At 38.8% G+C, this 26,951-nt stretch overlaps 1 protein-coding gene across 1 annotated transcript in view; it reads right to left on the minus strand.

The window, feature by feature from the left end:
- The window catches only part of RAPGEF5 (Rap guanine nucleotide exchange factor (GEF) 5), a 245,155-nt gene that overhangs the window by 51,272 nt on the left and 166,932 nt on the right, over window positions 1-26,951 (minus strand). The window contains exons 10-11 of the mRNA XM_011944171.1: window positions 23,952-24,070; window positions 23,400-23,488 (exon numbers count right to left, since the gene is read on the minus strand). Of these exons, the coding sequence (XP_011799561.1) occupies window positions 23,400-23,488; window positions 23,952-24,070 (208 nt within the window). The remainder of the gene's footprint in view (window positions 1-23,399; window positions 23,489-23,951; window positions 24,071-26,951) is intronic.

Below are 26,951 nucleotides of genomic sequence, written 5' to 3' on the forward strand. Positions count from 1 at the left end.
CTCAGCCTCCCAAAGTGCTGGGATTACAGGCGTCAGCCACTGAGCCTGGCCAACAGAGTGGCTTTGAATCTAGTTTAGGGTTTTCAATGGCTCTTGTAGATAGGAGCCGCCAGTATGCAGAAACCATTGGGCAACAGCATTGAGAGGGAGTTGGCATTTACAATGCTGGATGTGACATACAGGTTCAGACTCTTTGGGGTGTTCTTACACTTAGCTGCATTTAATGAGGTTAGAACTATTCTCTAATCAAGAGTTACTCCATTAGTAGCTGAGATTAAAAAGAACACCATTAAACCATTAACTTTGACATAACCAGTGATTCCATTCCAGAACAACCTTAGATAATGAACTATCAGAGTCTGGTTGGATGGTGGCAAACCCATTTGGCATTCAATTCAATTAATCAGCTCACATATGACAATATTTTGTTAAGGGCTTTGACCCAGAAATGCCTATTTTCTCCTAAGCTAATATCATATTTAAAATTCAACAGCATTTACCTAATTATCTCTCCGTCATAGAAATATTAATTAAAATAAAAACAATGAGGCTATACAAAAACAGCTCCAGTTGAAGACCTAATAAATAGTTAAAAATTCTAATGAACAGAACAGATTCCCAATACTCCTAACTCAAATATCTCTCTAACTGCCATATTGTTCTAAATTTTTCTATATAAAGAGCTTTCTTTTATTCTTTTCCAGCATTCATGTTTTTTTTTTCTTTGCTCTACAGATTCTGAAAGTAATTGAGTGGTACGAATTAAAATACTACAATCAAAATGATGCACTTCAACTAAAAGTGCATTTTATAATAGCCATGTTTCCAAAAAAGAGGCTGTCCCATTGGTATTTAGAGATATTTTTAGAACCACGATGGTTATAGGAATGATCCCCTGAAGACTATTAGCTGACAATAGCCATTTAGAAAGACTAGCAAATCCACTGGCATCCAAATTAAAACACTATAATTATTTATTACACTACATAGTACTTAATAATAATTTAAGACAACAGGCAGAAAAGCATGTTTGTATACATAAAAGTATCTTTCATTTAAACAAATTCATAGTTGCCATATATACTAACATTCTGAATAAAAAAGGTATTCATTTTGATTTCTAACTTTGTGAATACCTAGGCATATTAATATACATATATTAATACGCAAAACCTTTTTCTTTTATATATGTGTGTGTGTGTGTATATATATATATATATTTTTTTTTTTTTTTTTTTTTTTTTTTTTTGAGATGGAGTTTCGCTCTTGTTGCCTAGGCTGGAGTGCAGTGGTGCGATCTCAGCTCACTGCAACCTCCACCTCCCAGGTTCAAGCGATTCTCCGGCCTCAGCTTCCTGAGTAGTTGGGACTACAGGTGTGCACTACCATGCCCGGCTAATTTTTGTATTTTTAGTAGAGATGGGGGTTTCACCATATTGGCCAGGCTGGTCTTGAACTTCTGACCTCAGGTGATCCGCCTGCCTCAGCCTCCCAAAGTGCTGGGATTACAGACAGGAGCCGCGGCGCCAGTCATTTTCTTTGATATTCTACGCATTAAGTCAATTACTAAATCTAATCCTAAATTCTTGGCTTATCACTAAATTTTTGGGACTATCCTCCCCACTCCAAAATAAAATAATACTTTTGTAGTGGCTTTTTGAATACAAGAAACATCCTTGCAAATAAAAAAGTAACATCTTGATAATCATTGAAATTGGAAGGTAAATACTTTTATACTTTTAACTATTATAAAACTTGAAATAAAATATATATAGAAATGGTTCTGAAATCCATGCATGTAATTAGCTATACTGATGTCATAAAGGACTTTTCCCTATCATCTGCTACTATTTTAATTTTTGGGGGGGTTTTCTTGAGATGGAGTCTCACTCTGTCACCCAGGTTGGAGTGCAGTGGCACGATCTTGGCTCATAGCAACCTTCGCCTCTTGGGTTCAAGCTATTCTCCTGCCTCAGCCTCTGGAGCAACTGGGATTACAGGCACACACCACCACACCTAGCTAATTTTTGTATTTTTAGTAGAGACGGGGTTTCACCATGTTGGCCAGGTTGGTGTCTTGAACTCCTGACCTCAGGTGATCTGCCCGCCTTGGGTTCCCAAAGTTCTGGGATTACAGGCATGAGCCACTGTGTCTGGCCTATTTTAATTTTTAAGTCATATAAAAACAATTATCTATTTTTATTTAATTTTATTTGAATGTATTTCTCTTGTATGTACCAATTAAAACACTTTTCTCAGTCTCATTTTAAGTATATGAAGCTCTAAAAATTCCCATTTTATTTCTGCAAAACACAAGTATCCCTAGAGCATCCTAGAGTTGTGACAAGGTAGAATAGTAAGAGGTTTGGTACAGACAATTTTCATGGAGTTCTGTTATATATAAATGTAATCAAATTTAAAAAAACGGATCCAAATGTTACCAAAAGGTCTACGCTTAATGCTTTCTTTGTAACATTAAAAAAAAAAAAAAAAAAAAAAAAAAACCAGAAGTCTAAAAATCACTAGAAGTATAGTGTTATGTAGGAAAAATTCTAGAAATCTACCTTGGTTATTTTTTTCAACACTCATAGGCAAAATGCACTGCAATAATGAAACCACTCATCTGTTAAAGTGAATTACCAAGAAAGCAAATTAAAAGAATTTGGACAGGAAACTGCCTATAGTAGCCATTTAATCCAAGTATAGTGATGTGAATAGTCAACATTTCTGTATTAACTCATATTTCCTGAAGTACTGTTAGCAATTTTGTTTCACCTGTATTTCTGCCTCAGATGCAATGGAATTTAAGGCACTCTAAAACATATTCTACTTAACCTTTATTTCAAGAAGCCAAGAGAAAAGCTTTGAACATCAAAGGGCCCATTTCTGGTCCTGAAATGTTACAACTTGCCATTATTTTTTGAGAAGCAGTGCCAAAATGTACCAGGTAATTTGATTAAGCACAAATAAATTTTTTTTTCATGTTCAGGTTGGAATAATAGATTAAAGCGCTATGCCATTAAAAGCAATGCTTCTTTCCCTGTGTATCTTACATTTCTGAAAGTGATATTAATGACCTCAAACACAGCTTTTTACTACAGCTCTTAAATTCACTTCATTCCTGCCAATTCTTACGGTCTCACCATAGCGTTTTGTTTGGCCATTCTAACATAACCAAATCTTGAGATCTAGCTTTATTTTTTAGGTATTTGTGGCAGAAAAAAAATGCTTACTTATTTAATGCTGTTTATACATCAAATCTTAAAAGTCACCCCTTTAAATGACAGGAACTTACTACAGACAGGGCTTGGGGACACTCTTCAAATAATCAAATATGTTTTTATTTTAACTTGTAAAATTCAGTTTTAGAATCCTATCATTCCTTCATCAAGAAAGAATGATTCGAATGCAACAGGTATTCTGTTCTTAGCTACACTTACTTCTATTCACTGCCTTTTAAAAATGTTACTAAGAGGAGCATAGAGTAATAAACAGGGGGCTTGTCTGCCTTCTCCAGGCTGCAGCACTCAGAGAAAGGGTGCAGGTCACCCTGGGGCTAAGAGCAGTGAGCAGCCTCATAGCTCCTGTTGTTACATCCCCAATCAGCTGCTCTCAGTGTATAGGTACAATTGCAGCCCATTCATGGCATATGCATGTGTCTGCCAAGTATGCGGGGAAGCTCAGAAAACAGTATAAAGAATACCATGGAATCAGAGAGCTGGAAATCTAATGGGGTAGCCTAAGGCATAGTCCTTAATCTCTCTAGGCCTTACTTAAGTCACCTGTAAAGTGGCCATGTATCTATATGTAGCAGAGTTATAGAGAAGATTAAATAATATAGTATATCTAAAGCAACTGGTAGAGAGCCTGGTATACCCTAGGCACTCTAAATAAATACTACCTATTCTTTATTTTTATAAAATAAAATTATTTCAACCTTATCCCAATTCTCCAAGTGCTACCAATCCACCAACAAAAACTGAGTATTGAGAACTATGAATTTCTAAGAAGAATTGGAGGAGGAAAAGGAGAAGCAAATGTGAGCAAAGCAATGGATGTGGGTGGGTCTGTGGCTGAGTCACAAACCTGTGGTCTTGTGACTTGCAGGTCTTGTTTAGTCCCTAGAGATGCTTTCTTGGAGTTGACAAAATTTAAAAGTCAGAAGATCTGGCAACACCAGGGCCACATCTCCTACGGCAACCATGTTTAGAGCCAACTTGCCCACTTCATGCAGGAGGCACTCTCCAGTTCATCACCCTTCTGCTCTGGCAGGCTTCACTCACTCACTCTCACTGCCTGTGGACATGCAAGTTAGTAAGTCTTGGTCTACAGCATAGTTGTATAGTAGTAATAGAAGAGATCACATAGTATAATTGAAAAGTAAAGCTAGAGAAGTAGGTTGGAGGCAATTCCTGAAGGATCTTTGAATGCTAAACTAAGGAGCCTGGGGCTTATTCCACAGGAAAAGGGAAGTGAAGGGAGGTTTTCAAGACCAGAAGTGACAAGAGAGACGTGAGTTAAGCTTGCTTCATCAGGGAAGTCAGACTGGATAAGGGAAGGATAAGGGGAGGGAGGTGAGTTTGCTTTTAAACTTGCTGAGCTTGGGTTCCCCAGGTTACTCTAAGGAAAGCTACTAGGAAAAAATATCAAAGACCAGAGCTTGCCAAAGAGGGTTACAGTTATGATTGTGGGAGCCAGTACCTAAAGAGGATGGCTATGGCAGACATGATTTCTCAGAAAAATAAGCAGCAGTCTAAGGGAGTGGGATATTGACGTTTAGGTGATGGTAAGAGAAAGATGAGTTAAGGAAGGGGAAAGAAAAGGAGGCCAGAAACAGAATAAAGAGAAATGAACATACATTCAATAGCCTCCTTTCTGTAAACAAACAAACAAGAGACACAAATGTAATAAACCAACAAGAAAGAAAAGGATTGGAAATAAGAGTGTTAAATGCTGCTTGAAGAGGTTTTATCAGGGTCAGGACTCAAAGAGCACTGGATTTGTTATGTGGACAGTCCCTGGTTTGATGACCTTGGAGAGATGCCCCTTGGTCAAGGGTGGTGGCATACTCTAGTTAAAAGGAGCTAAGGATATTCTGATAATCAGTGCTCAGACCATATATCACACCGTTTTGGTTTTTTTCCCCCCAAAGACTCCTCTTAAAGTTGTAGAGCTCATTGTTTAGAAAGAGCAGGTGCTCTCACAAGGAGCTGGGATGAAAAATTTCTCAATAATCAATACAATTATCATTTCATTTAACTGTATAGATTATAATGTGGGAATTGTCATGGGCAAGAAGCCTTCAGTACCAATCTGCCAGCATCTACCAACAAAAATTAATATCCAGCTCTAAGATTCACTCGATCCAACATAACTGACCTCTCAGAGTTGCTGCATGGTTGTCTGATTAACATCACACACGTGTTCTAAATATACAAGCTGTGTTTCTAAGTGTTTGTCAATTCAGCATTCTTAATTTTCAGGAAACAAAAATTAATTTAAAGATAATATCCTAATTAGAAGCCTGAGACATGGTTATTATAAGCAAATTAATAGTCATTCTAATAGCTGAATTGACTTAGGACACGTGTAATGTTTTTACCTCTCAAGCACCAAAAGGATCTATATTATCAACTTTTTTCAAAACATGAAATACATCATCATTCCAAATGTTAATATTAGCATTACATTTCAGAAAAATAACATTTTATTTACTTTTTTTTTGATGTATTAGTACATTCTCATGCTGCTAATAAAGACATACCAGAGACTGGGTAATCCATAAAGGAAAGAGGTTTAAAGGACTCACAGTTCCACATGGCTCGGGAGGCCTCACAATCATGGTGGGGGACGAAAGAAGAGCAAAGGCATGTCTTACATGGTGGCAGGCAAAGGAGTGTGTGCAGGGTAACTCCCCTTTATAAAACCATCATCTCATGAGACCTATTCACTATCATGAGAACTGCAGGGGAAAGACTTGCCCCATGATTCAATTCCCTCTCACCAGGTTCCTCCCATGACATGTGAGAATTATAGGAGATACAATTCAAGATGAGATTTGGGTGGGGTAGGGACACAGCCAAACCATATCAGCTGGTTAATAGAAATTCTAGGAATTCTAGACAGACTTATTTTCTTCCAAGGTTAGCAATGAATAGTCAACTGCCTCTTTTAAGACTAAGGATTGGCACGATAGCTAGATTATATTAAAGATAAGAAGATATTCTTGAAAACCAATTTAAAGTAAACATAAGCAAGCACAATTAAGGCTTATTTGTTTGTTTTTGAGATAGAGTCTTGCTCTGTCGCCCAGGCTGGAGTACAGTGGTGCGATCTCGGCTCACTGCAGCTTCCACTTACTCAGTTCAGGCAATTCTCCTGTCTCAGCCTCCTGAACAGCTGGGACTACAGGAGTCCACCACCACGCCCAGCTAATTTTTTTCTTTTTTTAGCAGAGGTAGAGTTTCACCATGTTGGTTAGGCTAGTCTCAAACTGCTGACCTCAAATGATCCACCCACTTTGGCCTCCCAAAGTGCTGGGATTATAGGCGTGAGCCACTGCGCCTGGGCAATTAAGCCTCTTTCTAAATAATCTGGCACAGGATCTTACATATACCGACAATTTTCAGCACAAGAAAATTTACTTTAATGTATTGCCTGTATTTAAAAATATTGCTAGGACAAATAAAACAACAGAGGCAGACATGCCTCTGTGTTCTGGTTCCAGAGCTGTCATTAGTGTTCTTTTCAATAACACACAGCTGCTTTCTTTCTTACACAGGTGAAAGGAAGACTCATGTTTTTGGGTCACAGAGAAAGGTTTAGTCAGCAACCATTTACTGAACTTCTGTAACTAAGGGATGACCACTGTGCCCTCTGCCATGGAGAATGGAAAGTTGTTCACAGGGTTTGGGAATCTGATTGGTGAGATAATTAAATGACCACATAAGGCATCCTCCACACCCCAGGCTGGTGTATATTGCACTCCTGTGAATGCCTGGGCAGTCCTCCACACCCCAACCCCTACCCAGCACATGTCATTGGCCTTGTGTCACCTAAGATGTTCCTATCAAGTTGTTTTCCATGTAAGTGCCAGGATGCTGAAGTTCCTTTATTCCTACTCAAATTTTATTTTGTCTTTGTTTTCTAGGGAGCCCCAAATTTGTTTGAACCGTATCTAACTGGCCATGCACTAGGAAGCCAGAGTGGCTTCAACGGGCAAAGAGAACAAGTAAAGGAGGAAAATGATAGCGGCCTCGCTAGTTAAACATACTCACAGCAGCCACCCTTTATTCACCACAAACTGTGTGCCAGTACTAATGATAATCACCGAATCATTGCCCAACATCCCACACCTGTTAACATTAAGGGCTTTACCTACATGACCTGTGCCCGTCATATCCACCCTAGAAGGTAGGTTGCACATTATCTTTTTTGAGATGACAGCACTAAGGCTGAGATGAGTAAAGTGAATAACCACCCAAGGCTCCTCAGCAAGATGATGTCTGAAGGGCCTAAGTCCCAGCCCTGGTTCTTTCATGACACTATGCTCTCCTGAGAGTGTGGACCCAAATAACCCATCTGGTTTATGGGAAAAGAAAATGCAGGAAAGTAACAGAATCTCCAGGTTTGGAAGGGGGAGTAGAGTCACAGACACAAGAAGGTGGTCTTTTATTGGTCTTAAATCACCAAAGATGCCCCTATAAAGTTGTTTTCTAAGTGCCAGGATGCTAGAGTTCCTTTATTCCTACTCAAATTTTACTTTATTTTTTATTTTTTGTGGACACCTGGCCATAGCAAATAGATATGAGATCAGCCAATTTGCTTTTCAAAAGGTAGAACTGACAATCACATGGAAAGATTGAAATGGTCCACAAATACGCAATGCTTTTAAGATTGGCCAATTACACATATTTATATTTTAAAAAATCGAAATATAAAGGCCAAAACTAAAAAAAATTGTTTGCAAAAGGCCAAATCATAAAATTCTTCCCTCCTTTCTAGATAAATTCTCTATATGAAAGATTATACTGAAAAAAACATTTTTCTACTCAACACACCAACTAAGTTTCCTATAATTCAGTTCTGACACTACCTGGAGATAGCACAGACCTCACAGACTAGGAGCGCAATCCCACAAGACTGCATCCCACTTTAGATGCCAATCACAAATCTCAGGTTGTCACCTGTACTTCTGACCAGTGGGTTGTATATCAGGGTTCTCACAACCACCTTCTGTGGTCTGATAATTGCCTATTAAGGGCTCACTAAACTCAGGGAAACATTACTTACACTTACTATTTTCTTATAAAGGAGATGAAGATGAATGGTCAGGTGAAAAATAGTTACACAGCATGAGTTCTAAAAAAAGTCCTGAGCACAGAAGCCTCTGTTTCTGTGGGGTTTGGGTGCACTATCTTTATGGCACATGGATGTGTTCACCGACCTGGAAGCTCTCTGAATTTCGTTGTTTAGAGTTTTTACAGAAGCTTCATTAGGTAGGCATGATTGATTAAATCATGGACTACTGGTGATTAAGTCAATCTCCATCTCCCTCCCCTCCCCAGAGGTTGAGGGTTGGGACCAAAAGTTCCATCCCTCTAGTCATGCCCTGCCTTTCTGGCAACCAGCTCTCATCCTGAAGCTACCTAGGGACCCCAGCCACCAGTCATCATATTAGTAAACAAAACGATTCTCCTATCACTCTAGAGATTCCAAAGGTCTTAGAAACTCTTGTGTTAAGAATAAGGGATTAACACCAAATACTAAAACAAAAGATGCTCCTATCACCTCTATCACTCACGAAATTCCATAGTTTTAAGAGCTCTGTACCAGTGGTAGAGACCAAGTATGTATTTATTATGTCACAATAATAGAATATTATATACAATTAGATACTAAAATCTACTCTTATAAACACAAATTTAATTTGTGCCATTGTTTAACTTCCAAGCCATAATATATGGAATATTTCTTAGTTCATGTTTAATTTCTTTTTTTTTTTTTTTTTGAGACGGAGTCTGGCTCTGTGGCCCAGACTGGAGTGCAGTGGACGGATCTCAGCTCACTGCAAGCTCTGCCTCCTGGGTTTACGCCATTCTCCTGCCTCAGCCTCCCGAGTAGCTGGGACTACAGGCGCCCGCTACCTCACCTGGCTAGTTTTTTGTAATTTTTAGTAGAGACGGGGTTTCACCATGTTAGCCAGGATGGTCTCGATCTCCTGACCTAGTGATCCGCCCGTCTCGGCCTCCCAAAGTGCTGGGACTACAGGCTTGAGCCACCGCGCCCAGCTCATGTTTAATTTCTTATATGAAAAAATGTTTCTAACAATGACTAGGAAGAATTTGAGAGTGAATGACGTATAATTCTCAAACATGAAATCAATAGCTCAAATTAGACATGAGAAAAGTACTTAAAGCTAACTAAACCTTGCATGCTAAGCATATATAAGATTATTCTAAATATTCACTTCTTGAGGAGGATATAAGAGATAATCCAAATCACTTTACAGACTTTAAAAAAAAAGATTATGTCAGAGACATTTGAGCCAGAGTGACTCCATCTTGAATAGGAGCTGGGTAAAATAAGGCTGATACCTACTGGGCTGCATTCCCAGAAGGTTAAGGCATCCTAAATCACAGGGTGAGATAGGAGGTCTGTACAGGGTACAGGTCACAAAGATCTTGCTGATAAAACAACATGTGGTAAACAAGCCAGCCAAATCCCACCAAAACCAAGATAGTGACAAAAGTAACCTCTAGTCGTTCTCACTGCTCATCATATGCTAACTGTAATATAATCGCATGCTAAAAGACACTCCCACCAGCACTATGACAATTTACAAATGCCATGGCAACAATTAGGAAGTTACCATATATGTTCTAAAAAGGGGAGGAACCTTGAGTCCCAGAAAAACTCGCGAAAAACCCACCCCTTGTTTATCATATAATCAAGAAATAACTATAAGTATCCTTAGTCCAGCAGCTCAAGTTGCTGCTCTGCCTATGGAGTAGTCATTCTTTGGTTTCTTTACTTCTCTAATAAACTTGCTTTCACTTTATGGATTCGCCTTGAATTACTTCTTGTGTGAGATACAAGGACCCTCTCTTGGGGTCTGAATCAGGACCCCTTTCCAGTGACAATTATACAATGCATTAAACTATAGTATGTCCATATTTCTTTGAAGAAACAAATATATAATTATGACATTGGGTCTACAGTATCAAAACAAACTAAAATAAGCTTCTGTTTACAAAATTACATGTCATTTGCCCCTTTGGGAATCAAACTTTGATTTTTTTTGTTCCTGGGCATTTTGCTCCCCTGATATTTTAAAGATGGAACAAAACAATATACAATATATTTGCCAGCTTCACTTGCAGCTAGATGTGGCCACAAGACTAAGTTTTGGTCCATGAGGTAAAAGCAGAAGCTGTATGTGATGGACAAGTGTGCTCTTCATGACTTTCTTCATCCTGCTCCCTGGACAGTTATGCTAGTGTCCATGAGGGCACAGGAAATCAAATTCAGATAAGGAATCTCAAGACTGACTGACATTAGAGTGGCCTTATCAGCTGTGGACTGTATTTCTCCATACTTACTTTCACATGAGAGAGAAATACATTTATACCATGCTTAAATCATCACTAGAGCTTTTCTGTTATATAAAGCTGTGACTACTCACAAATAACACATATACACTGAAAATTTTCAGAAGCTCAAGTACATGATACGCAATATGATCTAGTTCTCAATTTTCTCAATTATCAGAAGTAGGAAAGGTACATTCAAGGAGTGTTAAGTATTGTTAATTCATCCTGCTCTCACTACTGTGGACTTTTAGAACGTGCTGACGAAGACACATTGCGTTGGATGTTCGTTTGTTGGTTGGTTGGTTTGGAAGAACAAACCTCCGCCCTGGGAGACTATCAAACAGTGCAAATTGTCATAATAATTCTGAGATATGCACACTATGCCAATCAGCATTGGCAGAACATGGGTTAACTAAAATTGTTCTACAGAAGTCATCAGTAAATGAAAATGGTTTGCAATGCCTTCAAACACAGATCAAACTGAACCAAGACTTCAAAGGTCACATTTTATATATCCAACTCTGACAAGTAGATCCAAAATTAGGATGAAAAGATCACTCTGTTCTTTTTTTCTTAACAAAACACAAGACATGACAATAGATTTAAGATCTGTAAGCTGCTACACAAAAGAAAATATGTGATTATCAAGCAAGACTCAAAACTTAGGAGGAAAAGTTCCTTTGCTGTCAGTACTACATAAATTCTTCTTTATAACAGGTGAAGAATACTGAAAGGGATAGAACAAGAAAAAGAATAGCAGAAGCTTACATATACCCATTCATCCAAAACTATATTCATTTTTAGACTGAGAATTTAGGTGGCAACATCCAGCCAGGTATGCGATGGAGAATTTTAAATTGTACTTTTCATGTTCCCACTAAATGAAGTTCATTTAATACAATATTACAATATTTTTTTACAATATTTTAATATTAGAATTACAATATTTCAAAGTTAGAAGATTCACCAAATATCCTAAATGCTAGACAAGAATGGCAAGTCTGAAGCAGAAAAGGCTACAGAATTGTTCTGAAAATTATTTTCTGTCACTATGTAGATTATGACAAGTTGTTCTGGGATTTTTGTTGGTATTGTTTAGTTTTCCACGTTTCTGTTCACCTGTATTTAACAGTTCTAATTTTATATTTGTTTTTGAGATTCAAGGGAAGGACTGCCAGCCAAGTAGCAGCCTTAAGTACAAGGCAAAAAAGCTGCAAACTGAATGAAAGAAAAGGTTTCAACCGTAGAGTAAGAAAGCCTGAGGCAGAAAATGAGAATAATGGGAAATGGGAGGGGAAGGTTATAGTGCCAAAAGGCTGATAGGAAAAATGAAGAGAAGCTCAATTAAAGGTAGGTTAAAGGCAAACATTCTCCCACACAAAGAATACCTCTTTTAGACACGGGCTTGTCAGTTAGAGCAATTCTATGACATTACACCCTTTCAATGAAGCAATAATTGATTGAAACATGCTGTGAGAGATTAACACGCAGTGATTGTAATCAACGAATTGCCATCCACTAATACTCCTTCCTCACACTTTATACGACTATCTGAAGTACACACTCTTACACAAAAAAACACTTTGTTCCTCCATTTCCTGATAGAATGCTAAATTTCACTTGAGGAAGATGTCATAAACATTTTAAAATTCAGACAAGGACATCTGATTATCTCACTTTAAATCCAACAACTGTCTGGGGACATGACACAAGATCTCTGAGAGAGAGAAACACAGAAAGAGAAAAAAGGAGACAGAGGTTTTTCAACCGATGACATTGTCTTAAACACAGTTTCAAGTAATTTCAGCTGCCGATGTTAGAGTGAAACTATCATTTTGCTAAAATTACTAGGTTGTCAAACCCACAACTGACACAATATCTTGTCTTCATGAATTTCAGTATCTCTTGTTCCCTTCAATTTGCTGCTCCAGAAATGCCCCACTTAAATCACACATTTAAACAGGTTCCTGGAAATACAGCCAGACACTAACAAAACCACATGCGTTTCTACTAAAGTGCAATATTAAATATGCCAAGAGACACAAAACTTACTGAGAAAATATGGCAATTTAAGTGTTTTTAAAGGTTTTAGAACAGAAATTTCCTTTCAAAAGAAATAAAACCCCAGTTAGCACTAACCGAACTGGGAAATGATGCTGTAGAAATTATTTTTGCGAAGAAATAGAAAAGTAACATATGTAGCCTTCTTCCTTAAAGGGTACCTATTAGGGAGACAGGATATCAAGAGAATATTAAACGAGGTGTTATCTATCTCAAATTTATTTTTATGAGGAAAAACAAGTTATATTGGGGATTTATGTTTCAAATGCAGCCTTCATCCTATGTCAAAGAGATTATACAGATGTAAGCCAATATCTTATCCATATAACAATAAAAGCAAGGACTATTATTAGGTCCTCATAGTTTGCCATTAGATTTTATATTTGAGGCCGGGAACAGTGGCTCACGCCTGTAATCCCAGCATTTTGGGAGGCCGAGGCGAGTGAATTACCTGAAGTCAGGAGCTTGAGACTAGTCTGGCCAACACAGTGAAACCCTGTCTCTAGTAAAAATACAAAAATTAGGCATGGTGGCACATGCCTGTAGTCCCAGCTACTCGAGAGGCTGAGGTAGGAGAATCTCTTGAACCCGGCAGGGAGAGGTTGCAGTGAGTTGAGATGGTGCCACTGCACTCCAGCCTGGGTAACAGAGTTAAGACTCCATCACAAAAAAAAAAAAATTATGTTTGAAAATAGATTGTAATTTTATATATTTTGATTCTCTGAAACTTGACAATTCCTGTACATACTAGGGCAACTCTCAGTAGAGTAGAATATTTTATCATTTGTAATAATTTATCCCCCAGTTATTCTAGAGATTAGAAATTTACTTAACTACAAAGAAAGAACTAAAGTTCTCCATGGAAGTCTAGCTAAAAAGATGAGTGTCAAGTTGGGCATTTGAGGTAGAGGGAAAGTATTTCAGGTGAAGCAAATAAATGTAAATAAAGGATAAAAAGAAAAAATATGCAAATATGAATGAAGTAGAAAGTCCACTGACTTCTCCATCTTCCATGCTGGGTGCAGTTTACACAGGAAAATCGGGGTTCAGGGGTTGAGGTCGGCACTGAAACTGACTTCGAGGAAATAAGCAGTCACATGCATATGTCATTTAGATAGAACACAGTGTGCAGGAAACCTCCAGATTATCTCACCTTCAGCCTCTAGCACAAAATCTCCACTCTAACCTGTCAGAAAGTGGTTGACATTTTCCTTCAAAGTATTTAAAGAAGAAAGTCCATAAACTGTTAAGATGCCCACATTTTCCACAATTCTTATAGTCTGCAAGCTAAGGATCTAATTTCTAAGGTCATTCTTTCCCCCTTATGTACTCCTTTTTCCATTTCCTATCTTCAGATCCTCTTGAAATTAATTTCCTAGAACCCTATAATACTTTGGTTTGTTTAGCATGCTCTAGACTTCCACTTGACCTTTCCCTTGACAAAATCTGCTGTAAAATGGTCAACCTTCTGTGGCAAAAGCCACATCTGCGAAGCCAACTGTAGTTTCCCTTTAATTAAATATGACAAGTTTAGTTACCCAAGGTCTTATTTTCTACTTTATAAATAAATATACATATACACTCCTATGCATTTATTATAGTAAATTCCAACAGTGAACACAGAATAAATAAGGGTGGAGGATGAAAGCAAATGATAAAAGTAAAGGTTTAATGAAAGTGTTCATCTCTCCACATAGTTCACTAGAAATATCAGGTAATCATTGAATAAACTAGTCTACATTTTTCTGAGTACTTTCTTATTTGGAAAACTGTAACATTTGCATAACCTTCCATGCTGAAATTGTTTGTAAAATTAAAATTCAGATTATAAACTACAGCTCAAATGTGGTATAAACCTGAAAATGATTCAATTAAAAAAATGCATTCCAATGATCCATTCTCATTCTAAATCGAGACTGTTTCCCTGAAAGGTCTGCTATACTCATATTAAATATATCCTCATCCATTAAATATCTTCCTTTGCCCATTGGTTGTGTTGTAATGAAAACTTCCACATTTCCATTATTAATCAGTGTATGTTAATGATCTTATGCTTCAGCTGGGTCTCACTTCACTTCACCTTGCTTCATTAACAACAAGGGTATTAATTAACCCACAATCTACTGGCAGTGTAAAAGCATCAATTCCCTTGTTATCATACATAATATTGCATGTTCAAAGGTGGTGAGAATAGATTAACCCAGAAGATGAGCACCTCAAATGAAATCCACAGTCAAAATTTAATTTTGAATCACTTCTCTTGTGAGTAGTCTGATACAGTGTCAGCTGGAACTAGGACCTCCCTCTCTCTCTCTCTCAACCTTTTTGAAGCAGTTAGCTCACCCAGTGGCCATTCTGCTCACAGCTGGAATCCAAGAAGCAGGTCTTTGTGCTGGAGATTAGAACGCCCTTAAGTGGGTACTGAAGCACCTGATTTGGGGCTTAAAGCTTGAGTTGAATGGTAGATTTTTACTTCAAGTATGCTTTTCACCCATGATTCCAGTCTCTAGCAAAAATAATCTTTGGGATAAAACTCAGAATATATTTGGGCTCATTTCCCGATTCAAATGGTAACTCAATCACTGAAGCAACTGAATTAACTTCTACCTTGGCTTCTACGTCCATCAAATGGGGATAATTATCTTGCACAAGGATCCATCTAATGGGATACGGTTTGAATAAATAAATTGGTGTCTGGAGTAATCTTTGAACCTGGTTCTCATAGCTAGAAGGGTTCTCAAATGTCATGTGGCCTAAAGCCTCTGCTTTTATAAGTGAAATAACTGAGAAAATTTCTATACAATTCTAATTATCTCATCACTTTGTCAACACTAATTTATAAAGCCTTCCAATGCTTCAATTATGGTCAGCAAATACCATACATTACATTCTCTGTATCAGTAATTAGGAGAGAAGCTCAAGGAACTACCAAAATCCAAACCAAAACAAAACAAAAACCACAGCACACACATTATAAAGTAGGACAGAAATCATATTCTAACTTGAGCACTTTTTCTCTCTTGACACCATTTTGGGGATTTGTACTGTCACTGTGGACAGCTGTTTCAAGTCTTTGCTTTATCTGGAAAAACAAGCCCTTACCAAACAGTGGTACTCTTCATCTGCATCTGACGCACACCCCGGGCAGCTGGAGTTTGTGCTAATGAATTCAGTCTTTCATTGATTTTTTTTTTATTAGCATGTATGCAAACAAATTAATCTAATTTATTTTTATTTTTATTTTTTTTTGAGACAGAGTCTCACTCTGTCGCCCAGGCTGGACTGCAGTGGTGCAATCTCAGCTCACTGAAACCTCCCCCTCTAGCATTCAAGCAATTCTCATGCCTCAGAGCCACCACTTCTGGCTAATTTTTGTATTTTTAGTAGAGGCGGAGTTTTACTATGTTGGCCAGGCTGGTCTCAAACCCCTCACCTCAAGTCATCCACCCACCTTGGGCTCCCAAAGTGCTTGATCTAAGATTTTAAAGTGACAGTTTCAAAAAGCTGAAAAAGACTAAGTAGCAGCCCAGTCCAGTTATTTGCCTTGGATAAAGCGATCTTCACAGTTTAAGATGGTAAAAGGCTGATATCCTTATCAAACATTGCCACAAATGTAGATTCTATGGGTTCTAACAATAGTGATTTACACCATCTGGGGATACCTATACATACCTCAAATTTATTTGATGTTATTTTTAAAATTTCAATTAAGTGTGTTTCTTTTGATTCTGAAATTTGTTGCATTTGACTAGAGGTTTCACACTAATTCTTAAAATACTTTAAATACATTAAAATATCCTCCAGCTTTTTTATTTTTAAAGACATGAATATAGTTATCCCAAATACATGCCTATAATGATATTGGCTATTTAGCAACCCATCATCTAATATACAATACTTTCTTACTTATTTTGTTTATTGTTTGATTCCCTCCAATAGAATATAAGCCTTCGGGAGGGTAAGTAGTTTGTCTACTTTGTATCCCTGGCATTTAGAACAGTGCCTATGCAATTGGAGGTCAAAGATATTTAAAGGAATTAAATAAATAAAGGACCTAAATTTTTCTAAGGTATTCATTCAGGTGCATGCAGAAACTCAAAACTAAAAATGCACTGTTACATTTTTTTATAGAAGTAGTGTATAAAGCTAAAAGTTAAGGAATTGCAGGGAAATGGCTAGTAGAAGAGATATGATGTAATATATTTCATCACTGAGGGAAAACTGCTGCTTTTCTCCTGCAACACTATTTCTGAATATCCCAAAATGGCTTGGTAATAAAACTCCGCAAATGGAATTTAGTAGTAGGGTGATAAATCAAAGCTATTCTTTAGAAATGTTATGGCATAATTTCTCAAAGGAACTTAAAAAGTTTCCCATTGGACAAGGTTATATAAAAACACAGTTAAATCATCACCAGGTATGGCCACTCAGCCTTGGATTCTAAGCTTAATACCCTGTCAACATTCTAACAGCTCTATGAGGCTGAAGAAAAGTAGCAGTAATACGAAATTAGACCAAATTTCCTAAGCCCTCGTGCAAGGGCTGCATGAGGTGTTTACAGCATAAAATGACTTTGGAGGTCACCTACACGAATTCTCAGGTCTCCCTCCCATCTAAAATTCTATGGTTCTGTAACATATTTTGCAAGGAAAGAAAATATAGATCCCTTTGAATCAAAGGGTTTTAGTGATGAAAGATATACTTCAGAGATCATTTCATTTATTACTTGCTCAAAGTCTCTGGCTGTTTTTTCAATGAAGCCCAGATCTGGTACTCAAGACTTTAGAATCTTATTTGAGTAACCTTTCTACTCTGCTATGTGCATTTTCTGCTTTCTTAAAACATGATTTCTCTCAGAAGCATTCTTGGCTGTGAAACCTAAGGACCGCCCAGGAATTTGTGTCGTGTGATACAACTCACAAAAATCCAAATGGTTTTTGTTCACTATAGTCACATCTTCTCATTCCAAGAGATGAAAAACCACACATTTTGTGTGTCCAGTACCTCTGTGCCCTCTGATGGTGTCCTTTTATCCAAAACCACTTTAATGGATGGACTGGCAGTGTAGGTTTGTCAATTATGAACTTCTCAGGCTGCAGAACTCCAGGGCAGGGGCCAGCGCACATGAGGCTGGACATACAGTCCTGTCAGAGGAGTTGGAAAGGGGGAAAGAAGTTCCTAATTCTCTGTATATCTATAACCATTAGAAACCTGGAATTGGTCTTTCAAAACGTGGAAGTGAGACAATGTTCTATTTCAGTGGCTTTCAACTTGGCTGCAGATTGCAACACCTGGGGAACTTTTAAAGGCCTTAAGGCCTAGGCCCCAACTCAGCCCAACGGAATTAGGATCTCGGGACATTGCTGTTTTGTTAAAAGCATCCCAGGTGCTGCTAATGTGCAGCTACAGATAAGCTACACTGGTCTGTTTATTACATGACCTTACAGAAATAAAAAGATATAAATACAAGATAATTCCATGGACATATACAATTGTACAAAATCATGAAAAGACTTACTGCCATCTAAATATTTACCTACCCTCAAAAAATTTTAGTACTGCAAAAGACATGCTGCTACAGGGTTATTACGGTCTGGCAACCTGGGAGAAAAAGCCTGGAATAGAGGCACCCAGCATCATTCCAGGAATGCTAAAAGGCAAGGTAAGCAAGGAATAAGTTCACTTATATTGTCTTCTATCCACGGAGAAGAAGAAAGATATTCTTAATTTTCCTCCATGAAAATTACATAATTAAATATCAAGGGATTATCATGAGCTTGGTGTTGGCAGGAGACAAGATTAAAAAGTTAATAGAAAATGAGGTGCCTGCCCTCACTTTACTCAATGTTTTATCAGTGCAATGCTTAAAAAACATCACAGCCGGGCGCAGTGGCTCACGTCTGTAACCCCAGCACTTTGAGAGGCCGAGGCGGGTGGATCACGAGGTCAAGAGATTGAGACCATCCTGGCCAACATGGTGAAACCCCGTCTCCACCGAAAATACAAAAATTAGCCAGGCGTGGTGGTTCGCACCTGTAGTCCCAGCTACTCGGGAGGCTGTGGCAGGAGAATCACTTGAACTTGGGAGGTGGAGGTTGCAGCGAGCCGAGATAGTGCCACTGCACTCCAGCCTGGTGACAGAGTGAGACTCCGTTTCAAAAAAAAAAAGTCACTAGGTTGACCATCAAGAGCTTCTGGACTGTATCAGTTGAGTGAGACACTCCTATAATATAAAACAGGCACTTTCACAGAGGTTGTTTCCTCTTTAGGACAGTAATGAACTCACTTCTTCAATCACATGCTCAACCTACTATGTGCTGCTAAACGCCAACCCCCCAACACTGAGGTATCTCTGAAAGAATCAAGGCAGGTTGTGTAGACATTTCCACACAGAGGCATGTTAACAGAATATACTGAATGATAACCTCATGAAATTAAAAAAAAAAAAAAAAGCAGCCATACCTAAAAGAAATCAGGTCAGGCCTAATGAGAACCAGTTGGTAGGCTTTACCTATTCCTACTCTTCTATTCTCTGTTGGCTTTTTTTTTTCTTGGAAACCTGTAATCATAAGTACATTTTCTTCAAAAACACGAATAAGGAAATGGGAAATAACATATTTCCTATGTTTTCCCTAAGGTAGACCTGTCATAACACAGATTCTGAAAGAAAAATCAATAAGAAGGGGTTTCTCCATATAATCCACAGTGTTCCCCCTGCTTTGAAACAGAAATCATCATTCACTACAGAAGCATCTGTAAGCAAAACACACTGTATCCTCTCTAGGCAGGAGAAAGGGTTAACTAGGTACAGTCACTAGCAGGACCACAACGCAGCAGGGCTGGCTGGGCCCAAACTTGCTCCCCCATCCCTTCAACTCCTCTCACAGCTCCTCGGTTTTTTTTTCTTTCTTGCCTTCCTTGAAATTCTCTCACGTAAATCTCATGCCCAATGATGTTTGCCCCATTTCTGGGAAAAGATAAAGCTCCAAAAACAACTTGATTTTCCTCTAACACTTCAAAATATTTCAAGGCAAAACCTGAACCTTGGGGGGAAAAAAAGGAAATCTTTGAAAACAGCTTCAATCACTGTCTAGGTTCACAAATATCTAGTTACCAGACTCATAGTTTTCCTACTTTAAACAATGAAGAACTATCAGACAAAAGAAGAAATGCTGAAAAATTTAGATGACAATGAATTTCATTACTGCTTGCTCTCAGGGAGTGTTACTGCTAACTTAGTAAACAAAAAGGGATCTTGTCACAGATGGATGAACATTTCAAAACTGGCTGCAAATAAAGACCCAAATGCCTGGTCAGTTTGCTTGTTTCTTTTCAGCACTTCCCATTGATCTTCTCTTTAAGAGTTTAGGAAATTCACTCGGCCAGGCACGGTGGCTGATGCCTGTAATTCCAGCACTTTGGGAGGCCGAGGCAGGCAGATCATGAGATCAGGAGTTCAAGACCAGCCTGACCAACATGGTGAAACTCTGTCCCTACCAAAAATACAAAAATTAGCAGGGTAAGGTGGTGGGCCCCTATAATCCCAGCTACTCTGGAGGTTGAGGCAGGAGAATCGCTTGAACCCGGGAGACAGACGTTGCAGTGAGCCAAGATCATACCATTGCACTCCAGCCTGGGTGACAGAGAGACTCCATCTCAAAAAAAAAAAAGAAAGAAATTCACTCATTCACTCATGCGTTCCTTCATTCCACAGATATCACTGGATGACTTCTTGTTCCTTTCACTACCAAGGAGGAAGCCTATGTACTTGAGGGATTATGAAAATAGGTATAGTAGGTGTGCGTGAGTCAACTCATTTAGGAAAATCATTAGTAGGTTGCTTTCATCTCTAGAATTATTCTTCCTTTAAAAAGCTTGATTTGCTGATAGAATACTATATGAATTGTTTAGTTGTTTCCTATTCTATTCTTGAGTCCAGAAACAACAGAAATGCCTTATTGTAATAGCCCTGGCATTCTCCTCCCTGCTATATTCAATGGAGTAAACTTTAGTTGTATGTTAACATCAATCAGTAATCACTTCCACTTGTCCTATGGGAGCACAGAGGGCCTCCTCTATTGGGTCCTGCACCTACATTTTCACAAATTAGTGACTTTTGTGGGAAAGGGATGAGAAATTACTCACATCCCTTGTTCAGTTATACTCCCCAGCCTCTGGTGGGTCCAAAAATGTAAGAATTCAGAACAGGCTCATCCCAGTCTCCAGGACCATTCCTTGTCTCCCATAGACCCTCTCCTCCTCACTGCTATTGGGCCATGTGGAGGGCCACCATATGGCTGCACGCAGCCCCAGATGGCTCCATCTCCCTAAAAGGGGCGCTCAAGAACATAAAAATGCTGCTGTGTACTTTTATTGCAGCCCCTTCTCATTTTCCTCCATCTGTCCTCCATATGGTTTATGCAACTCTCTTCAGCTCCTGCACACCCGGGCCTTTGATAATGAGGGTTGCTTACCTGACCGAGATAAAGAACTAGAATTCACCTTGGTCGGCGACAAGGGGTCCTGTTACTTTAAATATCTGATTCGCTTAGTATTTGAGCTATTAATATCTCCTTTTCTTCAATTTGCACACATTTATTTTATATTTATTATATTTCTTATAATCTTATTAACAGAAACCACGTGGTGGCTTTTCTGTTGTGTTTTCTCCAAGTGTCGTTCTTCAAGTTTGGAAGAGCTACATTGACTTCCACTTAGGCATCTCTTTTATATACACATTAATCATTTTCTCCAAAGTTGACTTTTCCATTTTCATAAAATGTTTCTTTGGTGAAAGTTGTTACCACTTTTGCCACTCAGATGGCTCCGCAAAACTCTAACGTTTCATGTGTGTCCTTCCCCCAAACTCTAAGGAAATGAGCAGGAATTAGGTGAGGTGACCCCAACCAACCCCTTCTTCCCCACTTAGGTTGGTGCTAGGAGAGTCAAGCCATGAAGTCCTGGTCCTCTTGGCTTTGTGAGCACATGGCAGAAGTGACATACATGATCCAAGGGTTGGTATAACTGAGAAGAAAGCAAGAATAAGTCACTAGACAGGATGCAAATCACTATATTTCCCAATAGGAGGCAAATTCTGACATTAGCAACAATAATAAGAGTGATTCGTCATTCTCAGTGTTAAGTAGCGGGAACCTGTGAGCACCTGAGCCATTTTCTCAAAAGCAAAGAGAACACAAACTCATGACAATTAAAAAGAAACAGAAATCAAGCTAGGCCTGGGAAGGTTATAATAATTTTCCTGCTTACTAATGTAACCCAGACACAAAGTCTTGCACTACACAACTGTAGTGGTATTAAGAAGAACAAAGTATTCAATCTTTCCAAACCACTACTAAAGTGTCTTTTCCATGACACATCATCTGTCTGCATTCTAGCTCAAAACACCTGTGTAAAGCAGTCTGGTAATCAGTAGACTGAAAATTAGACCCACCTTCCATGATGATTATATTTGATGAAGCAGAACATGGGAATAGTGCTCAAATGCACAAAATATTAATCTATAGACATACAAAATCAACCCAGCAAATGCCAAGAGAATATATTTTTCTTTTAGCTGTTTGTTTAGTGTATGTAAATGACAACTATTGATTTTGTCTTCAGACATATACAAAATAGGGTATCTATCTGAATTTTAAAATCACACAATAACTTTACTGTAGGATACATGGTTAGGTCATTTTGATACTGTTTTTTGCCCATTTACGTATTTCACAGATTCTTGTTTCTCTTATTGTCCTTTATAATGCAATATAAACCCAGACATCACTTACGTTCAGACAAAACTCCAGGGACACAAGGAAATTCTTGTTCCCACCTAAGCTGTCATTTCAAAATCCTTCCTGCATGGTAAAAACCTAAGGAAACTGTGGGTCTCACAGGTGCTATGGAAGGAGCAAAAAGTGCATTTTAGTTAAGGGATCAAGTTGCAAAATGCAGGCTGCAGTCAGAGGCCTATTCATTGGAATAACTGCTCCAGCATGGAACAAATTACAAATTCTGGTTAAGAGAAGCAAGTACTCTCCCTTCTGAGATAAAGGAAGTTACCGATAAGTCATTTTGTAAGTGGAATAGTAGTGTTTCCAAAAGTGCATGGGTGAAAAAGCAAAGTGAGTGTTCTACTCTCAGATTAAATTTAAAAGACAAGAAGTCTGATCAGTAAGGCTTTAGTGCATTACAATTTCTGCTCTGAAAAGCTGGAAGTATCACAGTCTGCACCTCAGGGCTTGTTCTGACCAGGCAGTTTGTAAACCACTTGGAAAAAGGCAGAAGTTGCCACTAAGCATGTAGCTGCTGAGTAGTTGCATTAATTGTTGACATTTCAACACAGAGGCTGCTCCCCGCAGCTCAGCACTGCCTACATGCCAGGTGAACGCCTGCTAGCCCTCTTCCCCCTTGTATTTCTTTCCATTGAATGTTGCTATTGAATGTTGGTCTCTTGCCAACTGCCTTTAGGTGAGATTTGGGAAAAATTGCCAAAGAAACAAGAATAGCTGCCTTCATATCATTTTCTTTGTACAGCTACTTCCCAGGAAGCTGCTTGGGATCTACATGTGTCCATTTACTGGATTTAAACAAATCAGCACAAGGCAAGGGATGAGTTGCACAAAGCATATGCTATTTCTCCCCACCCCGGTTTCAGCTAACAGTGGGAACCTTGCCCCTGAGGGTACTGACAAGGGCATCAGCTGCTGTAAGTCTGGAAGCATGAGCTACTCAGAGCCTTACCTGTTTCTTTGTCCTGGACTTCTTCCAGGTGCAAGTCATTCAAAAGGTGCTCCAAAATCTTCTCCGGGGTCCCGGACACCACCACATATCTGTCAGAGAGCAGAGAGTCCACTGAGTCATCCTCGGTGGAAGACTGCGAGCGGCTGCTCCATTCATCGTCCTCATCCTCCTCGTCGATGTATTTGAAATAAGGCACATCGAAGGTAGGCAAGGGCAGCTCTCGGTCTGAGAGCGCCGCGGCGGAATCTTTCCTCTCCAAATGAGGGTCAAAGACCCTCAGCCGGGAGCTGCCCATTGTGAACGGTTACTAACAAAGGCATCCCCTAAATGCTAAAAGATCTTGCCATCCCTGTCCTTTCACTGGGAACTGAGTCCATCTGGCTGCTAAGAGCTCTGCAGTCAGCTAGAACGCTGGAGAGGCGGAGAGAAAAGAGAGGGAGGGAGGGAGGGTAGAGGAGGCAGAGAGCGAGAGAGATGGAGCAAGGGAAGGGAAGGCAGACAGGGAAAAGGAAACAGGAGCGCGTGCCTCTGTGGCTGCAGGGAAACTCTCACCTCCAATGGCTCTCCGCACTCCCAGCTGTGGGGGCTGGGCCACAGCACTGCACTTTCTTCAGCACCAGGACGCTTTGGTCTTGCTCTTTAACCTGAACAGTCGTCACTTCATCATCTTGCTTTAATTGTGGACAGGGATGATGGATGAGAGAAGGAAAAAGAGAGAGAAAATTAAAAGGGGCAGGGGTGGGAAGGAGCTAACTAAAGCTATATTTTCTAGAGTTGCTTTACAGTATCATCTCTTTAAAGATTCAGAATACATTAGGAGTTTGGTCAAAAATCTCCCTCTAATATTAAAGTATCCAGGCTCAAATGCTATGAAAACTTACAACATTAGAGACATACATACTTTGAAGGAAACAGAAAACAAAGTGGAGGTGGAATTCAGAGTTTATTTTTAAAACTACCTAAACAATTTAGAGACTACAAAATTCAAAGTTTCAAAAAGCACAACATACTAATTACATGTGTGCTATATTCTCTTTTACCTGGCAGATGTTTATTAAACACTCTATTAAAGTTGAATCATACAAAATATACATTACTTAAACATTAAGACAATGAGTAAGCCATATTCCACAGTTGTAATCAATACATATATTCATTTACTTTACACCCTTACTTTAAAAGGCAGGCAAGAAAAAAAAAAAAAACTACCCACTCCATCATTCAGTTCAATTTTTTTTCAGACTTGAGAGGGCCTTCAAATTTATCATGTACTTGTTTTGCCAGAATACAAGCAAAATGGACCTCTAGTTAGAATCTCGTCTAGGCTGAAATTCGGATGTCATGGATGAGTGCACAGACTTTCTTCACCTCAGTCCCTTTTTAAAAAGGAGAGACGGCTGAACCATCATTCATTTCTGCACACACAGCTTCCACAGCCCAGAGCGAGTGTGGCCCGCTGACGTGGCTCTGTCACAGAGGACAGCTTGCTGCTGACCCAGCAGGGTGGCCTCCAACTCGGAGCCATGACCACTTTCAGAGTGTTTAGTGTGAACTTCTCCCAGTGTGCAATACCCAGTAAGCATAAGGTAGCCCGGGAAAAAGGAACTGTAAGATGCATGTCAGAAAATCTAGCTTCCCTATTTCTGAGGATTTGAGCAAAAGATTAAAGGAAGAAAAGTTGATAGTAAGTAGGTTTCACCTTAAAGATGATGTCACCTCTTTAAAAAGGGCACTATGTGCTCAGGGCTACTAGCACATTTCCCCTACTGACAGAAAATCCTACCTACCTACCGTCAGGTACAAATATAAAAGAGGATATCCCCACCCCCAACAGAGAAAAAAATATCCATTGTGCCTTATTAATTGGTTCTACAGGCTAATCAGGGATGTCAATGTATTTTATTCACCTTTCATAAGAATAGGAAGGCACTAATCTTGCCCTAATTGCCAGCCAAATCACTGATAAAATTGTGACTTTACCTCCTGGTATTCTGATTCCTAAGAAAATGCAGTAAGCTAATCATTTAAGTCCTCCAGGATTTTCTTAAAAACAAAAAATATGTGTCATTCTAAACAGCAATATAATTTTATAATCATTCTTTTTTAATCTTTTAGTGGTAAATAATTTCACTATGTAAAACCGATGTATTACATTTCAGCAAGGTCAGACGCATGCAGTTACTGTGGCAATTAATGCTGGATATTCATTGTTAAAACTCCCTGAGGACGACAGTGGGACTCCCGTAACATGAATACCAATGTGTAATTGCTATCTTTCATTTCTCCAAAGGGGTTCCTTTGTTATCCATGTGGCTGAAGTGAAATAAAGTGGCTGCAGAGAAATGCATATATTGACCAAACCCCCCCAACACACACACAAAAAAACAACCAGAAAACCACAAAACAAAAAGGCAGAATGACGGTCTGGGATGCTGAGACACACAGAACAAACAAATAATTCTGTTCTTTGAAAGGACAAAAATATTTCCCTGGTTTCCTTTAATCATGCGCCAATACTCATTTTATATGAGCTTGCTATCATTCTGAAGTACGTTTTACATTCTATGTGCATGTGATATATGGCATTATTAACTTCCACAGGCCATGCACATACATATGGATGGGAAAGGCTTCTCTAATGCCTGTGTAACTAATATGTATTACACGGCTATGTGCACAGCAGCCACACTCTGCCAGGCAGGGGAACAGCTGAATCATATTGATGTACTATCAATAGCATCTATGTAATTGTGATAGTTTTCCATTTTGAAGACCTATTAAAAATAAGGAAGAGAAAAAGCAGAAAAATTAATGTACAAAGGGAAATATGTTATCTAAAATTGCCATAAAAATGTAATAATCCTACGTATTACATCTGACTCTCAAGAAGAAAAGGTAAATTAATGTTTCCCGACCCATGCATGCTTAACTAATTTCTCATCCTGAGAAAGAACAGAAGTACCATAGTTGAGGTTCTGGGTATGAAATTTTATTCTTGTGCTTCCTTGGTTAAGATTAAAAGTATTAAGAGAACTAATAACAGAAAATATATTAAATGACAAATAGTTCATGAAATGCAGGTAAAGTATTAAAACACTTAATTGACATTCATTCAACAAATAGTGAGGGCTTGCCTCCTTTGCATAAGGCACTGTTCTGGACACCACGCGGCAAGTGAAGATGAGTGAGGCAAGTCCCCTCCTCTTAACTGACAAGTTAATAGGCTCAATGACAACATAAGTATAACTGGGTGAGCACCCTAAGACGTGGCCAAATGCAAGAGACAATGCAAAAGTAGAATCCATGGGATCTGACGGTCAAAGATAACTATGGGTGACTGAGAGAATGGAAATACCATTAAACAGGGGAGAAAGTGTGTGAAGGAGTGGCTCTGGTGAGACCGATGCTTCTGATTTTAAACACTCATGTTTCGTACTAAGACAGCCTGCCTGCCATAGATGTTTAGCAAGCAGTTAGAAATAAAGAACCAGGCCTCTGGACAAAGGTCGAGGGTAGAGACAAATTTATGAATTATTTAAGCTTTGGTAATGG

This window comes from Colobus angolensis, unplaced genomic scaffold (assembly GCF_000951035.1).
Source record: "Colobus angolensis palliatus isolate OR3802 unplaced genomic scaffold, Cang.pa_1.0 Scaffold229, whole genome shotgun sequence".
Classification (NCBI taxonomy): Eukaryota; Metazoa; Chordata; class Mammalia; order Primates; family Cercopithecidae; genus Colobus; species Colobus angolensis.